The following is a 20,123-nucleotide window of genomic DNA, read 5'->3' on the forward strand; positions in this document are numbered from 1 at the left end:
ACGAGGAGCGGTGGACAAGGATGCGCGGTGGGCGTAGATTATTTTCGCGATTGTCGTAGTCAATCTAGGGTTGTTCGAGGGTCATGAATGCCCCCTTATCAAGGAATAATTTATCCGTGCCCTCAATTGCGGATACGTCGGGAAAACATCGCAGCGTCTCTCCCTCTCTCCCTCTCTCCCTCTCTCGCTCTCTCTTTTTTTTTCTCTCTCTCTGTTCTCGTACCACGTAATTTTCAAACGATTGCGGAATATTACAAGTGACCTCGATAAAAAGGAATAACAAGAAAAAACGGTATAAAAAAAATTGTAGTATACGTCACATAGAGACCTTGCCCTTCGATTAATTCATTTTTTTTTTAATGCCAAATGATTAGTATAGGCTGTGGAAAATTTAAGGTACGAACGAAAAGGAAACGAAGCATTCAACCCCGTAATCTTTTTCGTCTGTTTTATTTTTGGCTCTCTCTCTCTCTCTCTCTCTCTCTCTCTCTCTCTCTCTCTCTCTCTCTCTCTCTCCGTTTTTTTCTCTGTTTATCGTCGAGGAAGATTAATTCGAATCTCCTGAAACTCTCTTCGATCTCTCTGACTCTCTTAGTCGAAAAATCGCGTCTTAAAGGTGAAATTTATTTTAAATCTTGAGATAAACGATAGAAATGAAATCGTCATTGAACGGACTTAGGGACAGAAATCATTTTGTTAAAAAAACGAAAAGCAAAGACGCACGTAATCGTGACAATCGTGTTTACATTCACATAATCATCGAGTATTGTTATCATCGGTTACATAATTATATCATGAAACGTAAAAACAAAAGCTTTTGCGTTATGCAACCATACATGGTACATTCGAACGTATCGTACATGTAATAGTGACGATCGTCAATGTTGGGACAGAGTTCAATTGGTTTCGTTGCGACCGAGTGCAATTATTCAAGTTCAAAAAAAAGAAAATTCAAATCGTCGATATTTTTTTTTATTTGATCTTTGAGTAAACGAGCAAGCCTTTGTTAAAAAATGTTAACCAGTAATGACGAAAAATTAGGACAACTCTTAATAATATATCCCAACCGAGAAAAGTTTATTCCTCTTTGTTCCAAGTCAATCCGTTTCTCTTACACGCAATATTACGAATTTCCAATAATTCCAAACAATAGTTTTCCTTAAGCTGCTAGTTATGTTATATCGAATTGTGACAAACGTAAATAATTATTTCTGATAAAAGGTTGTGCAATAGACGCAAATACAATATAAGCTCTCCTGAAATAGCGATCGTTGCGTACATTATTACGGATTGGCACATCTCGTATTTGTCTGTATATTCAATCAGATTTGTAAAACTGTTACGCGTTCGTTAATAGAACATTTCGTAATTATATGCGTTATGTCTCATGATAATAATAGAAAACAACGCGAATATATATAATTGTAGCGCTTATCGAATCCTTTTATCATAAATCTATATAATCTGAATGCAATCGTTTCTTCGCAAAAATATAATTTCGATCGTGATCCAATCGTGTCTTTGTCATTAAAATACGTTCAAACTTTGAACTAATATCCGTCTAATTTTAATCGATCATCATTTATTTTCACGTCTGGTCGGAAAATAATTCTTAGAAATAATATTTGATTTTTAACAATTTCCGAGAAATATTATTGTTAGAAAGTATCTTACGTGAATCTATTCCGATATTTAATTAGCAGCTTATGTATTAACAAGGATTACACAATAATGTTAATTAGGAGATAAAATGGATAATAATAGGAATATGTATCGCATGATTATTATAGAGAATATAGACATTTGCATTTGATTATATACCTAATTATCTAAATACTTTCGTCATCATTTATCAGATCCGAATTCTCACGTATTCGACAAATATTTATCAACGTTATCTGGGATGAAACAATATAGTTATTTAATCAAAGTAATTTATTATATTAAAACTATCACGTAACTAAAGTGACTGAGACACTCGACAAGTCCATTTTTTGTCTTTACCTACCGTATGATTTAAAATTCACCCGATATCGCTTAAAGTTTTAAATGACCTTCCGAAAGAAGCGTCCGCCGCGTCTTCCGTGACCGTCTTCTTGAAGTTATTGGTCAACAACGGTCTGCAACTATCAAGGAGCCGACTTTCTAAACCTTTCAGAATGTGCCTTCCTTTGGTAATACGTGCATGTAATTTTTAGTAGTAATACCTCTATAGGTATATTCGATTGGCAGAGTTTGCTTTAAACATTTATTACGTTATCGAACATAAATCATTGTTTCTACTAAAAGTATAATATCAAGGCGCACAAAAAGAAAAGAAAGGAAAAGAAAAGAAAAAGAAAAAGAAAAAAAGTGGAAAAACGAACAATTCGTGCGAGAGAGTAGCAATTTACTTGAAGAAATTATAAATAACTCGCGGTCACAGGTGCGAACCTGCAGTTTCAGGGACGGCCAACGAACCCTGAGAACGAAATGAAGAATGTCTAGTACTTGCAGTGTATACGTATGCATGTATACGTATGCATACATGCATATACGTATATGCATTATTACATTATTCCTCTATTCGTTTTTAATAAGTAAGACGAAATATTGATCGTTCGTGCAAGAAAATAATGATAGAACGTTTCTATAAAAATTTGTAATAAATCGTTGTCGAAAGAGAAGAAAATCTGTGATTGACGAGTGGATGAAATTACGATTGCAGACCTTGCTCCTTTGTGTTTCGTGGCCTTGGCAACGAGCAATACAGCTCCCGGCGGATACATCGCCGGTGGACCAGCGTTACCTTCCAGCGATGACCGCACCTGCGTTCACTCACAAAGCGTCTCTGGTCTAAGCAGCACAACAAAAATAGTTCCATGATGAAAGCCAAGAAATCGGACGGCACCCGATCACGTACGATTACGAATTTACGAATTTGGCCCTCTTTCCCTCTCTCTCTCTCTGTCTGTCTGTCTGTCTGTCTGTCTATCAGTCTGTCTGCCTCCGTCGGCTTACGTGACAGGAATCTGTCGTAAATTTTGATCGACTCGCATCGAGGAATCGTAGATTTATCGTAAATCTACCTACTTATCTGCATACGTATTCTCTTTAGTCACGAACGAAGAAAGTAGTCAAGGCAATTGCGTGCATTGCCTGAATTATTTTGTCCAAATACCAAAAGGTGAAAATCGGTTCTTAATTTAACGAAAAAATCGGAAGAGAGGAAAAGAAGAAAGAACAACTGGGTGCGTGCCTTTCTCAAGCGGATTTATTGATTTTTAATTGCATGTTCACTGATGACTGGGATCGACGAGATCGATAATAAAGGGATCGGGAGAAATTTCGAAGGATTTTATCGGGACATGTTCGTAGAACGTACGGGCGATAATACGTGGAGGTAACAAAAAGAAAGTAGAGGGAAAGTAGAGGCAAAAAAAGTAATAAGAGGACAAATTAATAAGGAAGAAAAAGAAATGGGAATCGGTGAATCGTAGCCAGGGTCCTGTTGAGTGTCTTCCTTTTTCTAGATGTAATATCCAGCTTTGTAGGCGTAAGGTACATAGCTGTACGGCGAAGCGTAGGTATTGTAAGCAAGCGGCGCTGAATATGCGGAATAGGCCACTGGCGTGCCGAGACTGGAAACGATCGGTGCACCAGCATAAGACGTCACCAAGGGAGCACTCAGAATAGCACCAGGTGCCGGTGCAGGTGCAGCTGCGGCAAAAGCCAATAAGGCGGCGAAGAGGAACTAGATTGAGACACATTGATTTTCAGATTAGTCCAAACTAAATATCAAATCTCTGTACGTCGAATCGTTTAAATCGCTTTGATCGATCGTTCGCGAAACGTTGTTGATGCGATAAAATCGTATGTAAAAATTCAACGTCTGTCCGTCGTTTATTTTTAATTGAAAATCATGAAAATGTTCGTATTGGTGTTACATATAGAAATAAATTCGAGTGCGAAAACTCGAAAGATATAATTCGGTAATATGTTTCAACTCACCAGCTTGAACATCTTGTTGATTCTAGCGTACGAACTGATTGGCGGTAGCAGAGTAATACCTGAAAATACGAGACGCGGCTCTCTTATATAGGAGGATTCCCGTGGATCCTCTTTACACCCGCTTCCCCTTGCCATACGCATTGAATTTCTATACTCGGCGTCGTTCAGACATCGTACCGTGGAGGACGTCGCCCTATCGTCGTCGTCGTCGTTGTCGTCGTCGTCGTTGTCGTCGTCGTCGTTGTCGTCATCGTCTTTGAGGTACAAGAGAAAACGAAAGCAACAGTTTGTTTCTTCCTCATCTCCCTTTTTTTTTCCACGCGACGGAACCAACCAATAGATGCGATGGACGCTCTTCTGAACGCTTTGCAAGAAAGGCCTGACCATGCATCAGAGTAGCGAGTAGGGAGGACGTGGCAATCCTCAAGGTTATTCCCGCTTCCAAGCCGGGCTCCGCGTTTCTCTCCTACTGTTCCAACTTGATCTCGCGACTATAAAAGAGAGCCCTCGATATAGGGAACGTTATTACTAGTTCATCGCGACCAGTAGAAAAATCAATCCTCCAAGAATGTTCAAGTTGGTAAGTGTTTATATATCTTTGTCATTTGTCGTGAAATTATAAGAACGGAAGGATTTGAAATTTTCGTGGAAGGTTCGTGACACTGACTCTCTATGAGCAATTATAAAAATTCATTGATTTATATATCCGTACAAAATTATATTTAAATTTGTATTTGTCTAACAAAGAATTAATCTTTCAGATCGTTTTCATCGCCCTCGCGGCCGTCGCAGCGTCCGCTCCTGCACCAGCACCCTCGCCGATTTTCGCCGGGCCGATTGCTTATTCTGCCCCAATCGTTGCCGCACCTGCAGCCGTCAGCTCGTCGTACTCCTATTCGGCTCCGTTAACATACAAAACGTACGCAGCCCCTTTGACCTACGCCGCACCGTACGCACCTCTCGCCTACAAAGCAGCTTACGCGCTCGTCTAACCATCGCGACCCTTTAAACTATCGACGACCTTTGATTTCTCTCGTCACAGCCTTGAACCATCATCGTTCCATTGCAATTCACTTTTCGTACGGTAGAAAAGCAATCGCATTATGAAAACCTGATCGAAAACCAACAATGTTATATATCTCGAAAAGCAAATAAAAAATCTGCTAACTCTTTAAATCCTATTGTCGTCTAAATATTCTCCTCGTTATGCAAATCATTATGAAAATATTTATATACATTCGTATGAAGCAACAAAAAATGCAAACGCGCGGAACTCGTAAATTAGTACATAAACGAGGAGCGAGAGTGCGAGAAGGCGATTAAAATGTGAGTGGCTCTCTCTCTCTCTCTCTCTCTTTCTTTCTCTCTCGTCTCATGAGAACCGACCAGACTCGGCGAACTTGAACTTGAGAAAAAATATGCGAGTTTTGCCTTGAAGTTCTCTGACATCACACCGAGATCCGGTTGAAGCGAACGTTCGCTCGAAACAGGATCGACCGTATGCGGAAAATGGTATCGCATTATAGAGCTCTCGTCGAGATTATCTCGGGGTTGTTCGGTTAATTAAATGAAAATCAAACTCCGGACGCAATGTCATTGCCATATTTGTTTAGCGCGACAGCACTTTTCCTTTCAAACTCGTATATAAAAGTATGGTTCGAGCCCGTTATGTGAATTTATGGCAAATGTTTATTACATTTTTTAATGCATTCTTTTAACTATTTCTCCAGCACATTTCTAGCCAGCACAATATCTCGAACCGAGCCCGTGACCACAGAAAATTTCTTAAGAATTCTCTACCTTTTAAGGGCATCTATTCTACGCTTCTTTGGTATACCATAAGATAGACGATTATTTGAAAATGACAAAGGGTAAGAAGATAGGCATTTCAGAGAGAATTTTCTTGGAAGATGATTTATTGAATGAAAAATAAAACAGGTGACAAATGAAGCAACATTTTTCCGTGCGCGATGTCACTTCTTTTAGTACGTATTAAATGTGTGACGATAAGGAAAATGAACAAATATCGATTTACACTAAGGCAGGAGCAGCGTAGGCGGTGTATGCAGGTGCGATTGCATGAGTAGCGTAAGCCACGGGCGAGGCGGCATAGGCGATAGGTAACGCTGCCAAATTGTTGTAATTTCTCGCGATATATTGGCTGCTACTGGCGGTCACCAGCGGAGATGGCAGAGCCGCTAAGGCTGGCGCAGCCAAGTATCCTGGTGCTGGTGCAGGTGCACCGTAGACGGCGGCCACGATAGCGAAGAGGACACACTGAATAGAAAAACGGCGTAACGAGTTAGAAGTAAAAATTGAGATTAGAAAAATTATACACAACGTTGTAAACTATTTCTCCGTAAATGTAACATTTACTAACCAGCTTGAACATCTTGAAGGAAGTTGAGTTGGATCGACGATTACGAAGGAATTTGAAGTAGAGCGTTTGGATTCTGTATCTTCGATCGAAATGGAAAGCGCTTTTATACTCGTCGCAAAGCTCACCCCTCCAGTAGGAATCTCTGCTTCTTCCTCTTTTTACATAACCTTGAATGCAGGATCTTGTACGTGGGTACGCATCTCGTCTCCACCTGCAAATATTTACTCGAGCGACGATCAAGAAGATTCTCTCTCTTTCTCTTCTCTTCTGTCATTCTGTATCGACATCGTGATCTATTCATCGATCTATCATTTCATCTCGCATCCATGAACGCTACCGAGGAATTTTTATGCAACGTCGTTGGGTTGCGTCTTTTAAAATTCAGCTCGTATCGCCGAGACCTGGGCTAATCGTGCATAGAACTTGCTACATACTTCTCTATACGCGAGACGCGTAAAAGAAAGAGATAGAAAGAGAGTTGGGGGTATTCTGTAGTCGTGCATGACCTTGCCACACATTGTCCCCAAGTACGATTCGCGGTCGGAGAGATTATACAACCACTTACTACGACATAGCTTTACGTAATTTCTATTGGTCGTCTTCGATCGTATCGTACGAACTTCAGAGCTTAATTTCTATTTTAGGGTCGATCGATCGATAGAATCGATCGAAACAAGGCCATCGAATGTGATTGAAAGGATAATGCTTATTTGTAGGACTTCCACTATTCAATCTATCGATATTATTCGTCGAAATTAAAAAGAAATAGGAGAAGAGCATATTCAAACGATATTCCATGCAGAGATGCATGGAATTATTGGAATTATTATTTTTGTTAGATTTACATGAACCTTGGAAGGTAGAATGATCTGAAAAGGAGTTAAAAGGAAAAGTAGAAATTCGAGTATGGCGAAAGGAACGAAAAGAAAGGTTTTCCTTCGAAGCTTATCGATCGAAAATCGGTCGGAGCAACTAGAGCTCGAAACAATACCACTTTGCATTCATTCTTTCGACGACAGTGAGAGCGATTTCGAACGAATTATTTCGTAAGGCTCGAACGAGAAGGGGAGCGGTTGGATGTCTCCTATAAATTGGTGGCAGGACGATTCGTTGTCACTCGTTGTCCACTCGTCGAATCAACAAGTGAATTAAAAATGTTCAAGCTCGTCGTAAGTGAAAGCATCGTAATTAAAACTCTTTGCCATAAAAAATTGAATTAATTTTATCGAACGCATGTAAAAAGAGATATACGATTTAAACGATAGATATTATTTAACATCGTCGGGTGGAGAAAAAAGATACGTATTTACACGAACGTTTGTTTCAGAGCTTCTTCGTCCTCGTAGCCGTCGCGTGCGTAAACGCCGCGCCAGGCGGATTAATCGCAGCCCCAGCAGCGGTTGCGGCCATTCCGGCACCAATTGTCACTGCTAGAAGCAGCCAAGTTGTCGCGAGAAATTACAATACGTTCGCTGCCGCACCATTGGCCTACACCGCAGCTGCTGTCGCAGCCCCTGTAGCCGCACCGGTTGCTTACACCGCACCATTCGCAGCCGCACCAGTGGCATACACCGCACCATTCCCAGCGGCAGCACCCTTCGCATATGCCGCACCCGCTCTCCACGCCGCACCCCTCGTACTTAAATAAGAACTTTTACTTTCTTCCTCGGCTCGATTATGTCTACTGATCTTATGTTAGAAATATAAAAAACTTTTTCATCCTACACAGACCATACTTTGTTTTTAATGTCACATCCCTTTCAGTTTATTATCTTCAATATATGTATTATAAAGACAGCTTCCTATAAATATCTCGATTGACATCGATGAAATATCTGTCATATACGTTGGCAAAGTAATTATTGGATATAATGCTAACATTTCGTCTCTTTGATCTCGTTCCAGTATCATAAAATATATAACAAATACCTCTGAAGATTCTCTCTTTCTCTCTCTCTCTCTCTCTCTCTCTCTCTCTCTCTCTCTCTCTCTCTCTCTCTCTCTCTCTCTCTCTCTCTCTCTCTCTCTCTCTCTTCCTCTCGTTGTTGCAAGTCATTGTCAATCCAACTGAACCGCGTTTGTAAAGATCCTACGAAATGCGTGAAACGAATAGCACTGGATTCAGATATGACAAGTTTTTAATTAATGCAGATGGCGAACAAAACGCGTCGTTCAAACGAGAAATGGAAATGACATTGAGAGGAAATGAGGTTCCGAAGAGACATTGAATGGCGCTAGAACACTTGCTCCTTTTTCATTACTAGTTAGTCAGAATTCTCTGTTGTTTCATCGTGAAACTATCACCTTTAACAACATTTTTAAAACGATTAAGACGCCTCAAAGATATTTTAATTCATTCATTAAATTCGTCTTCCTTTCTCGATCAAATATATAACTTTTCGAGAGTCGATACAAACTTTTGTGATATAATATGTATTGCGTAGAGACGCATGACGATATCTGCTCGACGCAGAGTACATAACTAATATCGATAGGTAAAATAAAATTGTTGTTTGAATTTAAATAGAGCTTATGCAATTGCTTTGTTAACTTTCTTTTCATGTTGTTTATTACTATTTTATTCATTCTATGAAGCAATCGAAAATCGAAAAAAAGTAAATAAAAGTGTACGCAAACGTAATGAATAAATGATGTCTGCCGACGATAATATTAAAAATATAATCCTTGACATTTTCTTGGTAATTTATACGAAAATCCTTTTCGTAAAGGAAAGGTCTTTGTGAATCGTGAAATAAGAATCATTATTAAAATTAATAATTCCTAATCAATATGCATGAATTTATAGAAATCGTGATGCCAGTAAAGTCACGGCTTATCGTTAAAACCTTAACGTTCTAGGTCGTGAAGTTCGGTTCATCCTTTACGTAATCTATCGAGAGCTCATTGTGAGCTCGATCACGTAGAAGAAAGAAAGTGTATTGAATGGTCGTTGGGACTGGTATAAAAACGATAGCAGTTCGGACATTGGCATTGTACGGTGCTTCTTCGAATCGAGCAACATGAACTCTTTCGTTACGGTGAGTCCGATCGATGGGACGTCGAAACGATAAAAGACAATCTCGCCTAATAAAATTCTGTCGTACTAACGTACTCGGGTGTATTTTCAGGTAACAGTCGCGGCTGTGCTCGCAATGGCGCAGGTTGCCTTGGCCGGAGTGGTTCCTGCGGCTCCACTCGTGGCCGCTCCTGCGGCACCGATAGTAGCCGCACCAGCGATTGCGGCACCTGCGGCAATTGGCTATGCCAAGGCCGTACCATACAACGTTCCACCGTACGCGTCTAGAGTCGACATCAGCTCGAAAACCATCGCTGCGCCATTCGTTGCATCTGCACCCTTCGTAGCCGCAGCACCAGCCGCACCGGTCTTAGCCGCGGCACCAGCCGCACCGGTCGTAGCCGCGGCACCAGCCGCACCAGCTCCGATCGTCGCCGCACCTGGCCTCTTCCAAGCTACTTACGCCGGAAGTTTGACCGCTCCTCTCGCTCAGTTCGCAGCTGCGGCTTACGGACCTACGGTTTTCGGCTAAACTCCGATGAAATTCGATTGGTCGACGACGATGTTGTATCTCTGGCTGTTCATCTTCTTTTTTTTTCCCTTTTGTTAATGCTCCTCCACCAATAAACGTTTCGTACCACTCTTAATAATCTTTCTTCTTTCTACATTCTTTTCCAAAGAAAAATATTGGGTATCATCTCGTTTGGGTTCAATGGTTCGTTATATCGCAATTTCGATCTCTTTCTTTCTTTAGATAATAGAAAGCATGCTACGAATAAATTTCACAGTCCTTCCCAACGTCTTCGTTAGCGTGAGAAAGCAAATTATTACCCGATATAATTAACCCCCAAGGCGACTTATGTTTTGCCAACCTTAAGCTCTTTCCAACGAGAGTGCCTTTCCCTTATGAAATTGTACACGTTCCAAGAAATATGCACATACGTCCTGCCGCATGAAGGAATTGCTCGTGATATTCTCGATTTTCCCTTTTGCGGGAAACAGGCTTCTACGTAAATAACGTATTTTTTATGTGTGCGCGTGTGTGCGCGTATAAGTACTTCTCTTTCTATCCGAGTGCATCCTGAAAGGAGCCCGACAAAGAAAAGGAAGAACGTGAGTCCTGTAAAAGAAATCCGGGCAACGATCGACAACTCGATCTGGTTCAACCTTGCAGCAGAAACCTTGAAGATTATATCCTGCTTTTGAAATACGACAACGACGAGTAAGAAAGACGGGAAGTCGCTGAGAAAGGCTCGCTATTTGCGTGAAATTATTATAGAACGAAGAACGAACTAAAAAATCAATTTTACACAATGATCGTTGAATTATAAGATCGAAAAATTCGATATAATGATCGTTAAATTAAAAGATTTAAGAATCCAATAGATAATAGTAGATAATGCAATAAAGTTTGAGAGAGAAAAAAAGAGTATAATCGAGAAGCGTTCGTTTTATTCTGTAATAAATAATTTCGTTAATAGATATCTCGTTTCTACGCACTCGTTACGAAATCAAGCCAATTAAGACGGTAATTAACTCGAGACAAAGATACAAAGGGAGTCGACTAATAAGGATTTAAGAATAAAAAGGATCCGATTAATAAGAGATTTTGATGTATGCGTATTAGAGAGACAGTAGTCGGTAATATCGCGTTTCACGGTACTGATATCACGAAAAAAGAAAAAACGAGGGGCTAAGACTCCATCGTTACAAAAAAGGTAAAAAATTTGAAGAAGAAAGTTTATAAAATATATAACGCTGTTATACATCGCAATGATTCGCTTCGTCGATAAAAAAATTCGAGACACGTTCCGAGGTGGACGATAGCTGCTTCACCCACCGATGTCTCAATAGGGAGAAGAAATTGTACGAAACGCTTGTTAAAGTATTTAGGACGGTCTCTAAGCGATTAATTTTCCAGAAGGTGACCGTTGCAAAAGATGATTAAAATTACCTCGTTAAAACGTAGACGTAACATTCTGATACGTAATCGTACTATCGATGATTCGTAGCATATACATTTTTTGTTTTTGAAGTAATATACAAGTTTTGGAAGCAACATATATATATATATATATATAAATAATCGAAACGAATATGATTTTATATCGTCGCAATATTCATTGCCGCAAATATGCCAATCAAAAAGATCGCAAGCACGTATAAGATCGATATCGATCTCGAGGAACGATCGAACGTTTTGTGAAACGAAATCTACCCGATAAGATCCGTAAGAAAAATCTTTCTCTTTTCAATGTCAATCTGCCGGAAGAGTTGCTCGACGAGATAGGCTCGCAAATCACCTACCGGGCACACCTACGATACGAAACTAAGCGAAACGCGATCTTTGTTTTTCGCCTCACGTCTCGAATCACGATCGAATTTCGTTAAATCGTTCGATGGAGTTACCAAAAAAAGAAGTTCCTCGAGACGAAGGCGCAACGCCGATGGAACGGGTGGCATCGAACGGGCGTGGCCAAACGTACGCAGAGGTCATCTAGTATGCAAGACCGTGATCCTCGATATTGTGAGATAGAAGACGATGGGGTGGGAGTCTTTGTTGGAAAGCGAAACCACCTATAAAAGACAACCGCGCTCATCGATGCCATCGCAGTTTTAGCAGCTTAACGTCCGAGCGAAATCTTCAAGCAAAATGATGACCAAGATCTTTGTAAGTCTTTTTATCTATTAATAATCTATTACAATTTTCAATCGATCCAATTCTTCAATGGCATTCAAAGTTCGTTCGTTGTTGAAAAAAATTCATTCATCATTTTTGAAATCTCTCGAAATTGTTATCTCAAAAGAGATTTGATCCGATCGCGATCTAACTCACCCCTTCTAACGAGATCTATCCTTTCTTTTAGATTCTCATCGGCGCCCTCGTGGCCGTTTGCTCAGCCGGTATTGTACCAGCCGTACCAGCAGCAGTTCCAGCGGCACTCACAGTTGGTACTTACGCATCGAGTTACAACGCTCACGCCATCAATCATGCCCTCGCTGCACCTTACGTCGCTGCACCCGCGGTAGCCGCTGCTCCTGCAGTTGCAGCTGCACCCTTTGCCTATTCGGCCCTACCAGCTGCCTACGCTTATTCCGCACCCCTAATCGCTGGAAGACGCTAAAATTTATCATTAGGCAAATTCAACGTTCAAGATGATATCCAACGACCTGACTCAACCATAAAACCGGACGAGAGGATCTCTCTCGACTTTTGGCAAGAGAAAAAAACCACGTTCTACCGAATTTTTCCATCGAAATTCTTTTACGATCGAATCATCACCGTGCATCATCCGTAGATAAGTAGATCCTAACTGCGACGATGCGATCGGATAAAACTGGTTCTGATCTCGACTACACCACGATGCGAACGATGACTTGGTCTCTCCACTCTACACCACATCGCTTTCTCATATCACGCTCCTACTCGGTCGATCAATAAATCATTTTTTCGATACCGCAAATCTCTATAAGAATTTTTTAATCCTTCGAAAACAGTCCTAAAACATATCTACTTATATCTTACTATACCAAAGGAAGGAAATATATTTTTCAAAAAAAACATCGATTAAATAGAAACGCTGCTGTTGGATCAAGACGATAATTAAAAGAGAATTTTCCTTAGAATGCGTTTAATGAAACTGACCAGAAGAGTTTTACAATCTAATCATCCGTATGGTGTAAGTGCGGGAATCTTTGAAACATTAGATAGAATACCTTTCTAACGTACTTGACGTTTAACATTTTCTTTCAAATCCAATTTCCAAATCCGGTAAACGGATATATATATATATATATATATATATATATATATATATGTATGTATGTATATATATGTCTACATAAGCGTGCAGGTGGATCGGCGTTTACATAAATGTCATAATAGCTAGGTTCAAAAACTCTTGCTCAATTTTTACGTGCGTAGATACGCCTCTTTTATTATTACCTCTATTCGCAAAAGAACTCGTTGTGCGTACATAAGTCTTCTAACTATTAACGCGAGTTCGAGAAAAGATAACAGGTACCACACGACACGCCTATAAGACACTGTTCGGGAACCACTTCTCACGTATGCAAGTCATGCGAGACAGTTTTCGCATCGAGTATCACGACAGTGAGCAACTCGACGTCGTTAACCTCCTTTCATATAGAAAAAGTCGACGCATAACAAGAGACTCGTCGCTCTATTCGCAAAAGAGTTTCGATATTATTTTTGCAACAGTCTTTAGAAAATAATAATAATAATAATAATAATAATAATAATGATACCTTACTGTTTTCACTACGTGATTGTCCAATCGACGATGGTTAAAAATCGACAAAAGTCTACAGGAAGTAAGTAGGATGCTTCCGCTAGTAGGAGGTATCCTAACGATCGTTGATAATATTTCAAGAGAAATGGAATAAAAATAGAAAATCCGGTTTAAAAGTCTTTATTCGAAGCAAATTAGACTCTCTATTGGTAGGAGATGTCGTAACCGGTAATAATCCATATTATATATATGTATATTGATATATATATTTATAAGGTATCATCGATATCGACAAGGTGTGCCTAGCCGCAATTATGTAATTTGAGCAGCAATCAAGAGCGCATGAGTCACAAATTCTGCAGTACGGAATGTATCATTGATTTAACGCAAATAATGATTACGATACTCTGAATCGAATCGGTCTCTGATTTACACCGACGAAAATGCATGTGCTTCGGTAAAAGTGAAAGGTCTTTCGCACGATATCGAAGCCCTCCCACGAAACGGAAGTAGTAGAAGCGATCGTTAACATAGAGTATGAAACGTATAAAATATTTATACCTGTGATACGTATATATAAGCCCTATAAGAAGAAATGATTAATTCACATCAGAGCGATAAAAAAATCAGCTCATTTACGTAGCGATGTAGCAATTTATCCAAGAATCGTATTGTTATCATAATCGATATTAGAATCATACTGATAAAACTAATAAAACGACACCTCGGATAAATAACTTTCGATTTCGACGATTATTTATTTGAAGAAATGATTAATTCATGTTAGAGGGATAAAAAAGTTAGCTCGTTTACGTAAGGACGTAGCAATTTATTCAAGAATCGAATTATCGATACGTCGATTAGACGATCATAATGAAAAAGCGATTGATACGATTGACGTCAAGGTCTCAAAAATCCTCTCTCGAAAGAAACCAGCGTAACCTATTGTAGGGACGTATCCTATTGGCGAACGAGATGGAAAACTATATATTAATCGTTGCGCGTCATCGTTGCTCTATGTTAACGCCTCGTACAACGCACGTATGTACATTTCACTCTCGCTTCAAAGTCCTCCCTTTCAGAGAGGAGTTACCTTCGTTCAAAGACGCACGAGATAAAAAAAGAAAAAACGGATGAAAGATTTCAAGCGGTCGTAAGAAGCAAGATTGCGTCCTTCTGTCTCCGTTCAGTTTTCTCGTTCGCATACTATGTATTTACTTACGTGGTACGTTCGTACGAGCGTTCATCGTCCACCAAATTGCTCGTGATCGAAGCTTCTTCGACGCGGCCATTAAATAAGATTTATATGAAAAGCGAAAGGTAGTTACGAAAAAAAGAAGAAGAAGAAAAAAAAGATCTTTCTTTCGCCGTTCTTTTTTTCCCCTTTCTCTCAATCTCTTTCTCTCTTTCTCTCCTCCTCGCAAAGTAACGAACACATACGAGTGACTTATTTTAATTACGATCGATGCGTATCCGAGCGATATCTACTTTCTCATCCCATGGCCTTCTTTAGAATGCCTCGTCCCATCGACTCACGCGACGAATCCAAGGCGACGAAAACAAACGAATACTCGTTGACGTCCATCATCAACTTCGACGATATTTTTTTTTCATTTCTCTTTAGCGATAAGATTTCTTCTCCGGCTTAGGCGTAGGGCATCTTTTCGTTTCGTGATTTCGTGCGTCGATTAATCAACTGGGACTAGATTGTCAGGATTGTACAAAAATGCGTGAAATCGCTCATCTTCAGGCTGGCCAGTGTGGCAATCAAATTGGTGCTAAGGTAAATTACGATCTCTCAGCGGTTTACGTCTTAATCGATTACAAATTGCTTGACAGTTTTGGGAGGTAATATCCGACGAACATGGAATCGATCCTACGGGAACCTATCACGGTGACTCGGATCTGCAATTGGAGCGTATAAACGTTTATTACAACGAAGCGACCGGTGGAAAATACGTTCCAAGAGCCATACTGGTCGATCTGGAACCTGGTACAATGGACGCGGTACGATCGGGCCCATTCGGACAAATATTCCGACCGGACAACTTTGTCTTTGGGCAAAGTGGTGCTGGTAACAATTGGGCGAAAGGACATTACACGGAAGGCGCAGAACTGGTTGATTCCGTCCTCGACGTCGTCCGCAAGGAAGCTGAAAGTTGCGACTGTCTTCAGGGTTTCCAATTGACCCACTCCCTCGGCGGTGGTACCGGTGCCGGAATGGGCACCTTGCTCATCTCCAAAATTCGAGAAGAGTATCCGGATAGGATCATGATGACCTTTAGCGTGGTACCATCTCCCAAGGTATAATTTACGATGATCTTTTATACGGTAATAGTCGTATAATTCATTCGTAAAGGGATACGCGAATGCAGTCGCTTGACATATTATTAACCCTTGAGAGCTTAGAAATACGTAAAAGCATACTCGTATAAACCTGAACGATGTATCGAATCGTTCGCGTCCTACGCTCTCTTCCTATCTCCTTCTCCAGGTGTCCGATACAGTCGTCGAACCATACAATTGCACCCTTTCGGTACATCAACTTGTTGAGAACACGGACGAGTCCTACTGTATAGACAACGAAGCGCTCTACGATATTTGCTTCAGGACCCTTAAATTAAGTACACCTACTTACGGAGATTTGAATCACTTGGTCAGTGCAACTTTGAGCGGTGTTACGACCTGCCTAAGGTTTCCTGGCCAATTAAATGCGGATTTGAGAAAACTGGCCGTCAATATGGTACCTTTCCCACGATTGCATTTCTTCATTCCCGGTTTCGCGCCTTTAACTTCAAGGTAAAAACCACAAGATGGTGGATATTCGTTCGATAAAAGATATAAACTATGACTATCGTAATAGCCCAATGATTTTATTTGCAGAGGATCGCAACAGTACAGAGCGTTAACTGTCCCAGAGCTAACGCAACAGATGTTCGATGCAAAGAACATGATGGCTGCCTGTGACCCTCGACACGGTCGTTATCTCACCGTTGCCGCTGTATTCCGTGGAAGAATGTCGATGAAAGAGGTGGACGAACAGATGTTGAACATCCAAAACAAAAACAGTAGCTATTTCGTCGAATGGATACCGAGCAACGTTAAAACAGCTGTCTGCGATATCCCACCACGAGGTCTTAAAATGTCAGCGACCTTTATCGGCAATTCCACGGCTATACAGGTTATCGCGTTCGCAGATAGATCTTTCGTCCTTATATTTTTATCGATCGATCAATGAGATTTCACCTGTCGGATATTTTTTTCACCTTTCTTAGGAACTCTTCAAGAGAGTTTCTGAACAATTTACGGCCATGTTCAGGCGCAAAGCTTTCCTCCATTGGTACACGGGCGAAGGAATGGACGAGATGGAATTTACGGAAGCCGAAAGCAACATGAACGACTTGGTATCGGAATATCAGCAGTACCAAGAAGCAACGGCCGAAGAAGAAGGCGAATTCGACGAAGAGGAGGAGGGCGAAGGCGCTGACAATTGATTGACTATTTTTTTTTTCCCCCCTTTAGATCCTCCTCCTCCTGCCCTCAATCTCAATCCTATCTCAATTATCAACCGTTTCAAACCGCATGTATAATACTCGGAACGAGAAAAACGGTTCGTGTAGGAGTACAGTGTGTCTGTCGTTTATCGAAAGTTCCATTAAAGAATGCAATGAAAAAAACTGTACAGAATAAATGACTTCGCAATAATATATTTTTTATTCGTGCGTAATCGACAATCGATTCTCTTTTCGCGCTAGGTTGAAAGGAAAAAAGGCTTTTATCGTTTCCAACGCGTCCTCGATAGGCTTCGCTTCGTCAGGGCGAGATAAAGTAATAATAATATGCACGGATGGAATTTCTAAGAAGACTTGATCGCCGATAGGTACGTTCATTGTTATTATTCAAGATCGTACGAATCGTAAATTTTAATAAGTGGGTGTGGTCGCTTTACGCCGTTAGTTAACGAGAAAAGCTTGAGTACCCTGTCCTTACCGTGGAAAAATCTCGTCTTTCCCCTGACTTCGTTCAGAAAGCGGTTGACAATCGCGTACGATAAGATCATCGTCGTAATTACCTAAGAATTACAAAATTATCTGCATTGACCTTATAGGAAAGGAAAACAACAAGAAAATAATAAGATAAAAAGGAAACCGTCACAAATAATATTTCCTTTCCCGTCACTGGGTAAAAATAAAAGACGCAAAAAAAAAGAAAGAAGAAAGCGACAAAAAATCCAACACAGCCTTCGGCATGAGGACACGAAAATTTCTCACTGATCGAAGATCCTGCTGCATTTAGCAAAGATCAAGAACGTATTCGCGTTCGATCGAGGATCGATCTCGACTCGAGGCAACCCAGACGCACGATTATTCTACATCCGATCGGTCGAGGTCTCGCTCTCTCTCTCTCTCTCTCTCTCTCTCTCTCTCTCCCTCTCTCCCTCTTTCTTTCGCTCGCTCAATAGAGTCCTCTTCACGCTCGAAGGAACATAGACAAGATCATAGACGCGTAGATAATTACTGAAAGCATGGCAAAGAAGTGGGGAAACGTCATAGAGGGGCGATGTATCTCTTTGAGAACGCGCGCGCGTGAACGTACACACACGCAGACAAATATGTAGTTGCGATGAAACATATACAAACACGTTTTCTACCTCTTTCTACGTTTTCGAGCCGTAACATCGAGCTGTCAAGGTAACCATCTAAGAAGTTCTTCTCACGAGGGGAGTCGTGTTATTCGAGTGTTACACCGGTAGTCCGCATCGCGATAATGATTTCGTCCTTCGTCCCAACCACCTCCACATACCGTGGGTCATCGAGAAATCCACGGATCGTAGAGACCTCGTCGGATCTAGGTGAACGTGTACCAGTAACGACAAACCGTATACTTCGTCTATCCGGTGAGCTACCCCGCCCAACACACTTTAGATCCCTCGCAATATATACTATACCTACGAATTCGTAACTTACCTCCGCTCGCCGCACAGGGAGAAGCTTTTTTTTCCCATATTTCCACCGTTCTATGTGTTTGACGCCTAGACGAGAAACGATAGAAAAGGATGAAGAAAGAGAGAGAACGCTTTGCTGGGGGTATATAAGTGATACACTAGGTACGTTCTTTAGTCGGTCTACGGTACCTACTGACAACATACATTCAACAATCGGACAACATGTTCAAGTTGGTGAGTTGGTTTATTAGCCGATCGCGGGAAAGGGCTTACATTCTTCTCGAGAATTTTTTGTTTTTAAATCTATCTGTATAATATTTTTTATGTAAATACATGTATATTCCCACCGACGCTTACGGCAACGAGTAGGAGGAATTACGAATCGAGTGCCGCGCATATATTTTTCTCGACTTTCGAGAAAGTAAGTAACGCGTATAAGAACATGACCGGTACTGCATACAATGATAAAACCATCCCATTGCCCGTATGCAGAACTCGTGCGTTTAAAATGACTCGGAGAATAACGTGAGTAATTCGTAACATTTAAAATGAACTTTATACGTTGTAGCTCGCGGCACGACGTATCTCTTGAGTGAGTAAAAATCCGTAAGAGTAGCGTGGCGAAGAAAATTTTCAAAGCCCATCTTTGAGATTCTTGTTTAAGAAAAGAAAATAAAGAAAGAAGAAAGAGAGAGAAAAGGAAACACACGCGCCCAACTATTTTCAGCTCATTATCTTCGCACTGGTGGCATACGCCTCCGCCGGATTGTACTCGGGATACGGTGGATACGGTGGATACGGTTATGGTGGATACGGTTATGGAGGATACGGTTTGGGCCATGGAATCGCAGTTGCACCAGCTTATTCGTCTGCTCTCGCTTACCATGCCCCCGTCGCCACCAGCTATGCAAACACGTACAAGGTAAAAAAGAATCTATGTTAAAAAAAGTACATCGATTCGACGCGAGAAACGGTAGAATCTTAAAAAGTAAGAAGATATAATATACGTCCGTTCGTTTCATTTTTCTCAGGTCGCGTTGGCTCCTACGGTGACCAAAGTCGCGGTTGCGGCGCCTGCGGTGACCAAAGTCGCTTACGCGGCACCGACGATCGCGAAAGTAGCTTACGCCGCACCCGCTATAACTTATGCAGCTCCAGCCGTGGCTCCAGCCATCAGCTATAGCCACGGATATGGTATCCCACCTTCGGTCACCACTTATGGCCATTCTCTCGGTTATGGTCTGGGATACGGATACGGACTCGGACACGGATACGGATACGGCCATGGTAGTTACTATCATTGAAACCGGAACCCGAACGCATCGATGGTCCGTTCTAATCGATTCTTTCCATTAACGAAAGATGTATAGCGATTGTACATAATATGTACGACGACTGAACCAATCCACCTACCGTCACGTACGATTATCACCAACCTCCCCCAAAAAAGAAAAATATATCATGCATGTAATTAATTTCCCTTAATTATCGGTGCCTTGTATTATTTTCTCTTTAATTTCATTTTTTACCTGAATATAC

The 20,123-nt window shown here is 40.9% G+C and overlaps 6 protein-coding genes across 7 annotated transcripts; 5 read left to right on the top strand and 1 right to left on the bottom strand.

Annotated features, from left to right (window-relative positions):
* Positions 1 to 3,235: 3,235 nt before the first annotated feature.
* On the bottom strand, positions 3,236 to 6,577 carry LOC122633096 (cuticle protein 21-like). The gene is made up of 4 exons (XM_043820638.1): positions 6,371 to 6,577; positions 6,026 to 6,267; positions 3,991 to 4,183; positions 3,236 to 3,733 (listed from the first exon to the last, which is right to left on the bottom strand). The coding sequence occupies exons 1-4, from the start codon at positions 6,380 to 6,382 to the stop codon at positions 3,509 to 3,511; spliced, it is 672 nt and encodes a 223-aa protein (XP_043676573.1). The 5' UTR covers positions 6,383 to 6,577; the 3' UTR covers positions 3,236 to 3,508.
* LOC122632941 (neuropeptide-like 3) lies at positions 4,300 to 5,166 on the top strand. Its single transcript, XM_043820265.1, has 2 exons — positions 4,300 to 4,570; positions 4,752 to 5,166. Exons 1-2 carry the CDS (start codon positions 4,559 to 4,561, stop codon positions 4,980 to 4,982), a joined length of 243 nt encoding a protein of 80 aa, XP_043676200.1. The 5' UTR covers positions 4,300 to 4,558; the 3' UTR covers positions 4,983 to 5,166.
* Positions 6,578 to 7,505: 928 nt separating the features above from the next.
* Positions 7,506 to 10,033, top strand: LOC122633097 (cuticle protein 16.5-like). The gene is made up of 4 exons (XM_043820639.1): positions 7,506 to 7,539; positions 7,698 to 8,015; positions 9,295 to 9,408; positions 9,499 to 10,033. Exons 1-4 carry the CDS (start codon positions 7,525 to 7,527, stop codon positions 9,916 to 9,918), a joined length of 867 nt encoding a protein of 288 aa, XP_043676574.1. The 5' UTR covers positions 7,506 to 7,524; the 3' UTR covers positions 9,919 to 10,033.
* Positions 10,034 to 11,922: 1,889 nt separating this feature from the next.
* LOC122632940 (cuticle protein 16.5-like) lies at positions 11,923 to 12,850 on the top strand. Its single transcript, XM_043820264.1, has 2 exons — positions 11,923 to 12,057; positions 12,254 to 12,850. The coding sequence occupies exons 1-2, from the start codon at positions 12,040 to 12,042 to the stop codon at positions 12,509 to 12,511; spliced, it is 276 nt and encodes a 91-aa protein (XP_043676199.1). The 5' UTR covers positions 11,923 to 12,039; the 3' UTR covers positions 12,512 to 12,850.
* A 2,352-nt stretch (positions 12,851 to 15,202) lies between these two features.
* On the top strand, positions 15,203 to 17,344 carry LOC122632893 (tubulin beta-4B chain-like). The gene is made up of 5 exons (XM_043820177.1): positions 15,203 to 15,422; positions 15,479 to 15,943; positions 16,134 to 16,438; positions 16,523 to 16,820; positions 16,915 to 17,344. The coding sequence occupies exons 1-5, from the start codon at positions 15,366 to 15,368 to the stop codon at positions 17,131 to 17,133; spliced, it is 1,344 nt and encodes a 447-aa protein (XP_043676112.1). The 5' UTR covers positions 15,203 to 15,365; the 3' UTR covers positions 17,134 to 17,344.
* A 948-nt stretch (positions 17,345 to 18,292) lies between these two features.
* On the top strand, positions 18,293 to 20,069 carry LOC122632894 (cuticle protein 65-like). 2 transcript variants are annotated; one of them, XM_043820181.1, is made up of 4 exons: positions 18,293 to 18,536; positions 18,624 to 18,818; positions 19,312 to 19,506; positions 19,616 to 20,069. In XM_043820181.1, the coding sequence occupies exons 2-4, from the start codon at positions 18,807 to 18,809 to the stop codon at positions 19,886 to 19,888; spliced, it is 480 nt and encodes a 159-aa protein (XP_043676116.1). In that variant the 5' UTR covers positions 18,293 to 18,536; positions 18,624 to 18,806; the 3' UTR covers positions 19,889 to 20,069. The 2 variants fall into 2 exon arrangements, with proteins under 2 accessions (XP_043676116.1, XP_043676115.1); XM_043820180.1 differs by having other exon boundaries at positions 18,293 to 18,818.
* The last annotated feature ends 54 nt before the right edge of the window (positions 20,070 to 20,123 follow it).

Source organism: Vespula pensylvanica, chromosome 11, assembly GCF_014466175.1.
Source record: "Vespula pensylvanica isolate Volc-1 chromosome 11, ASM1446617v1, whole genome shotgun sequence".
Taxonomy (NCBI): Eukaryota; Metazoa; Arthropoda; class Insecta; order Hymenoptera; family Vespidae; genus Vespula; species Vespula pensylvanica.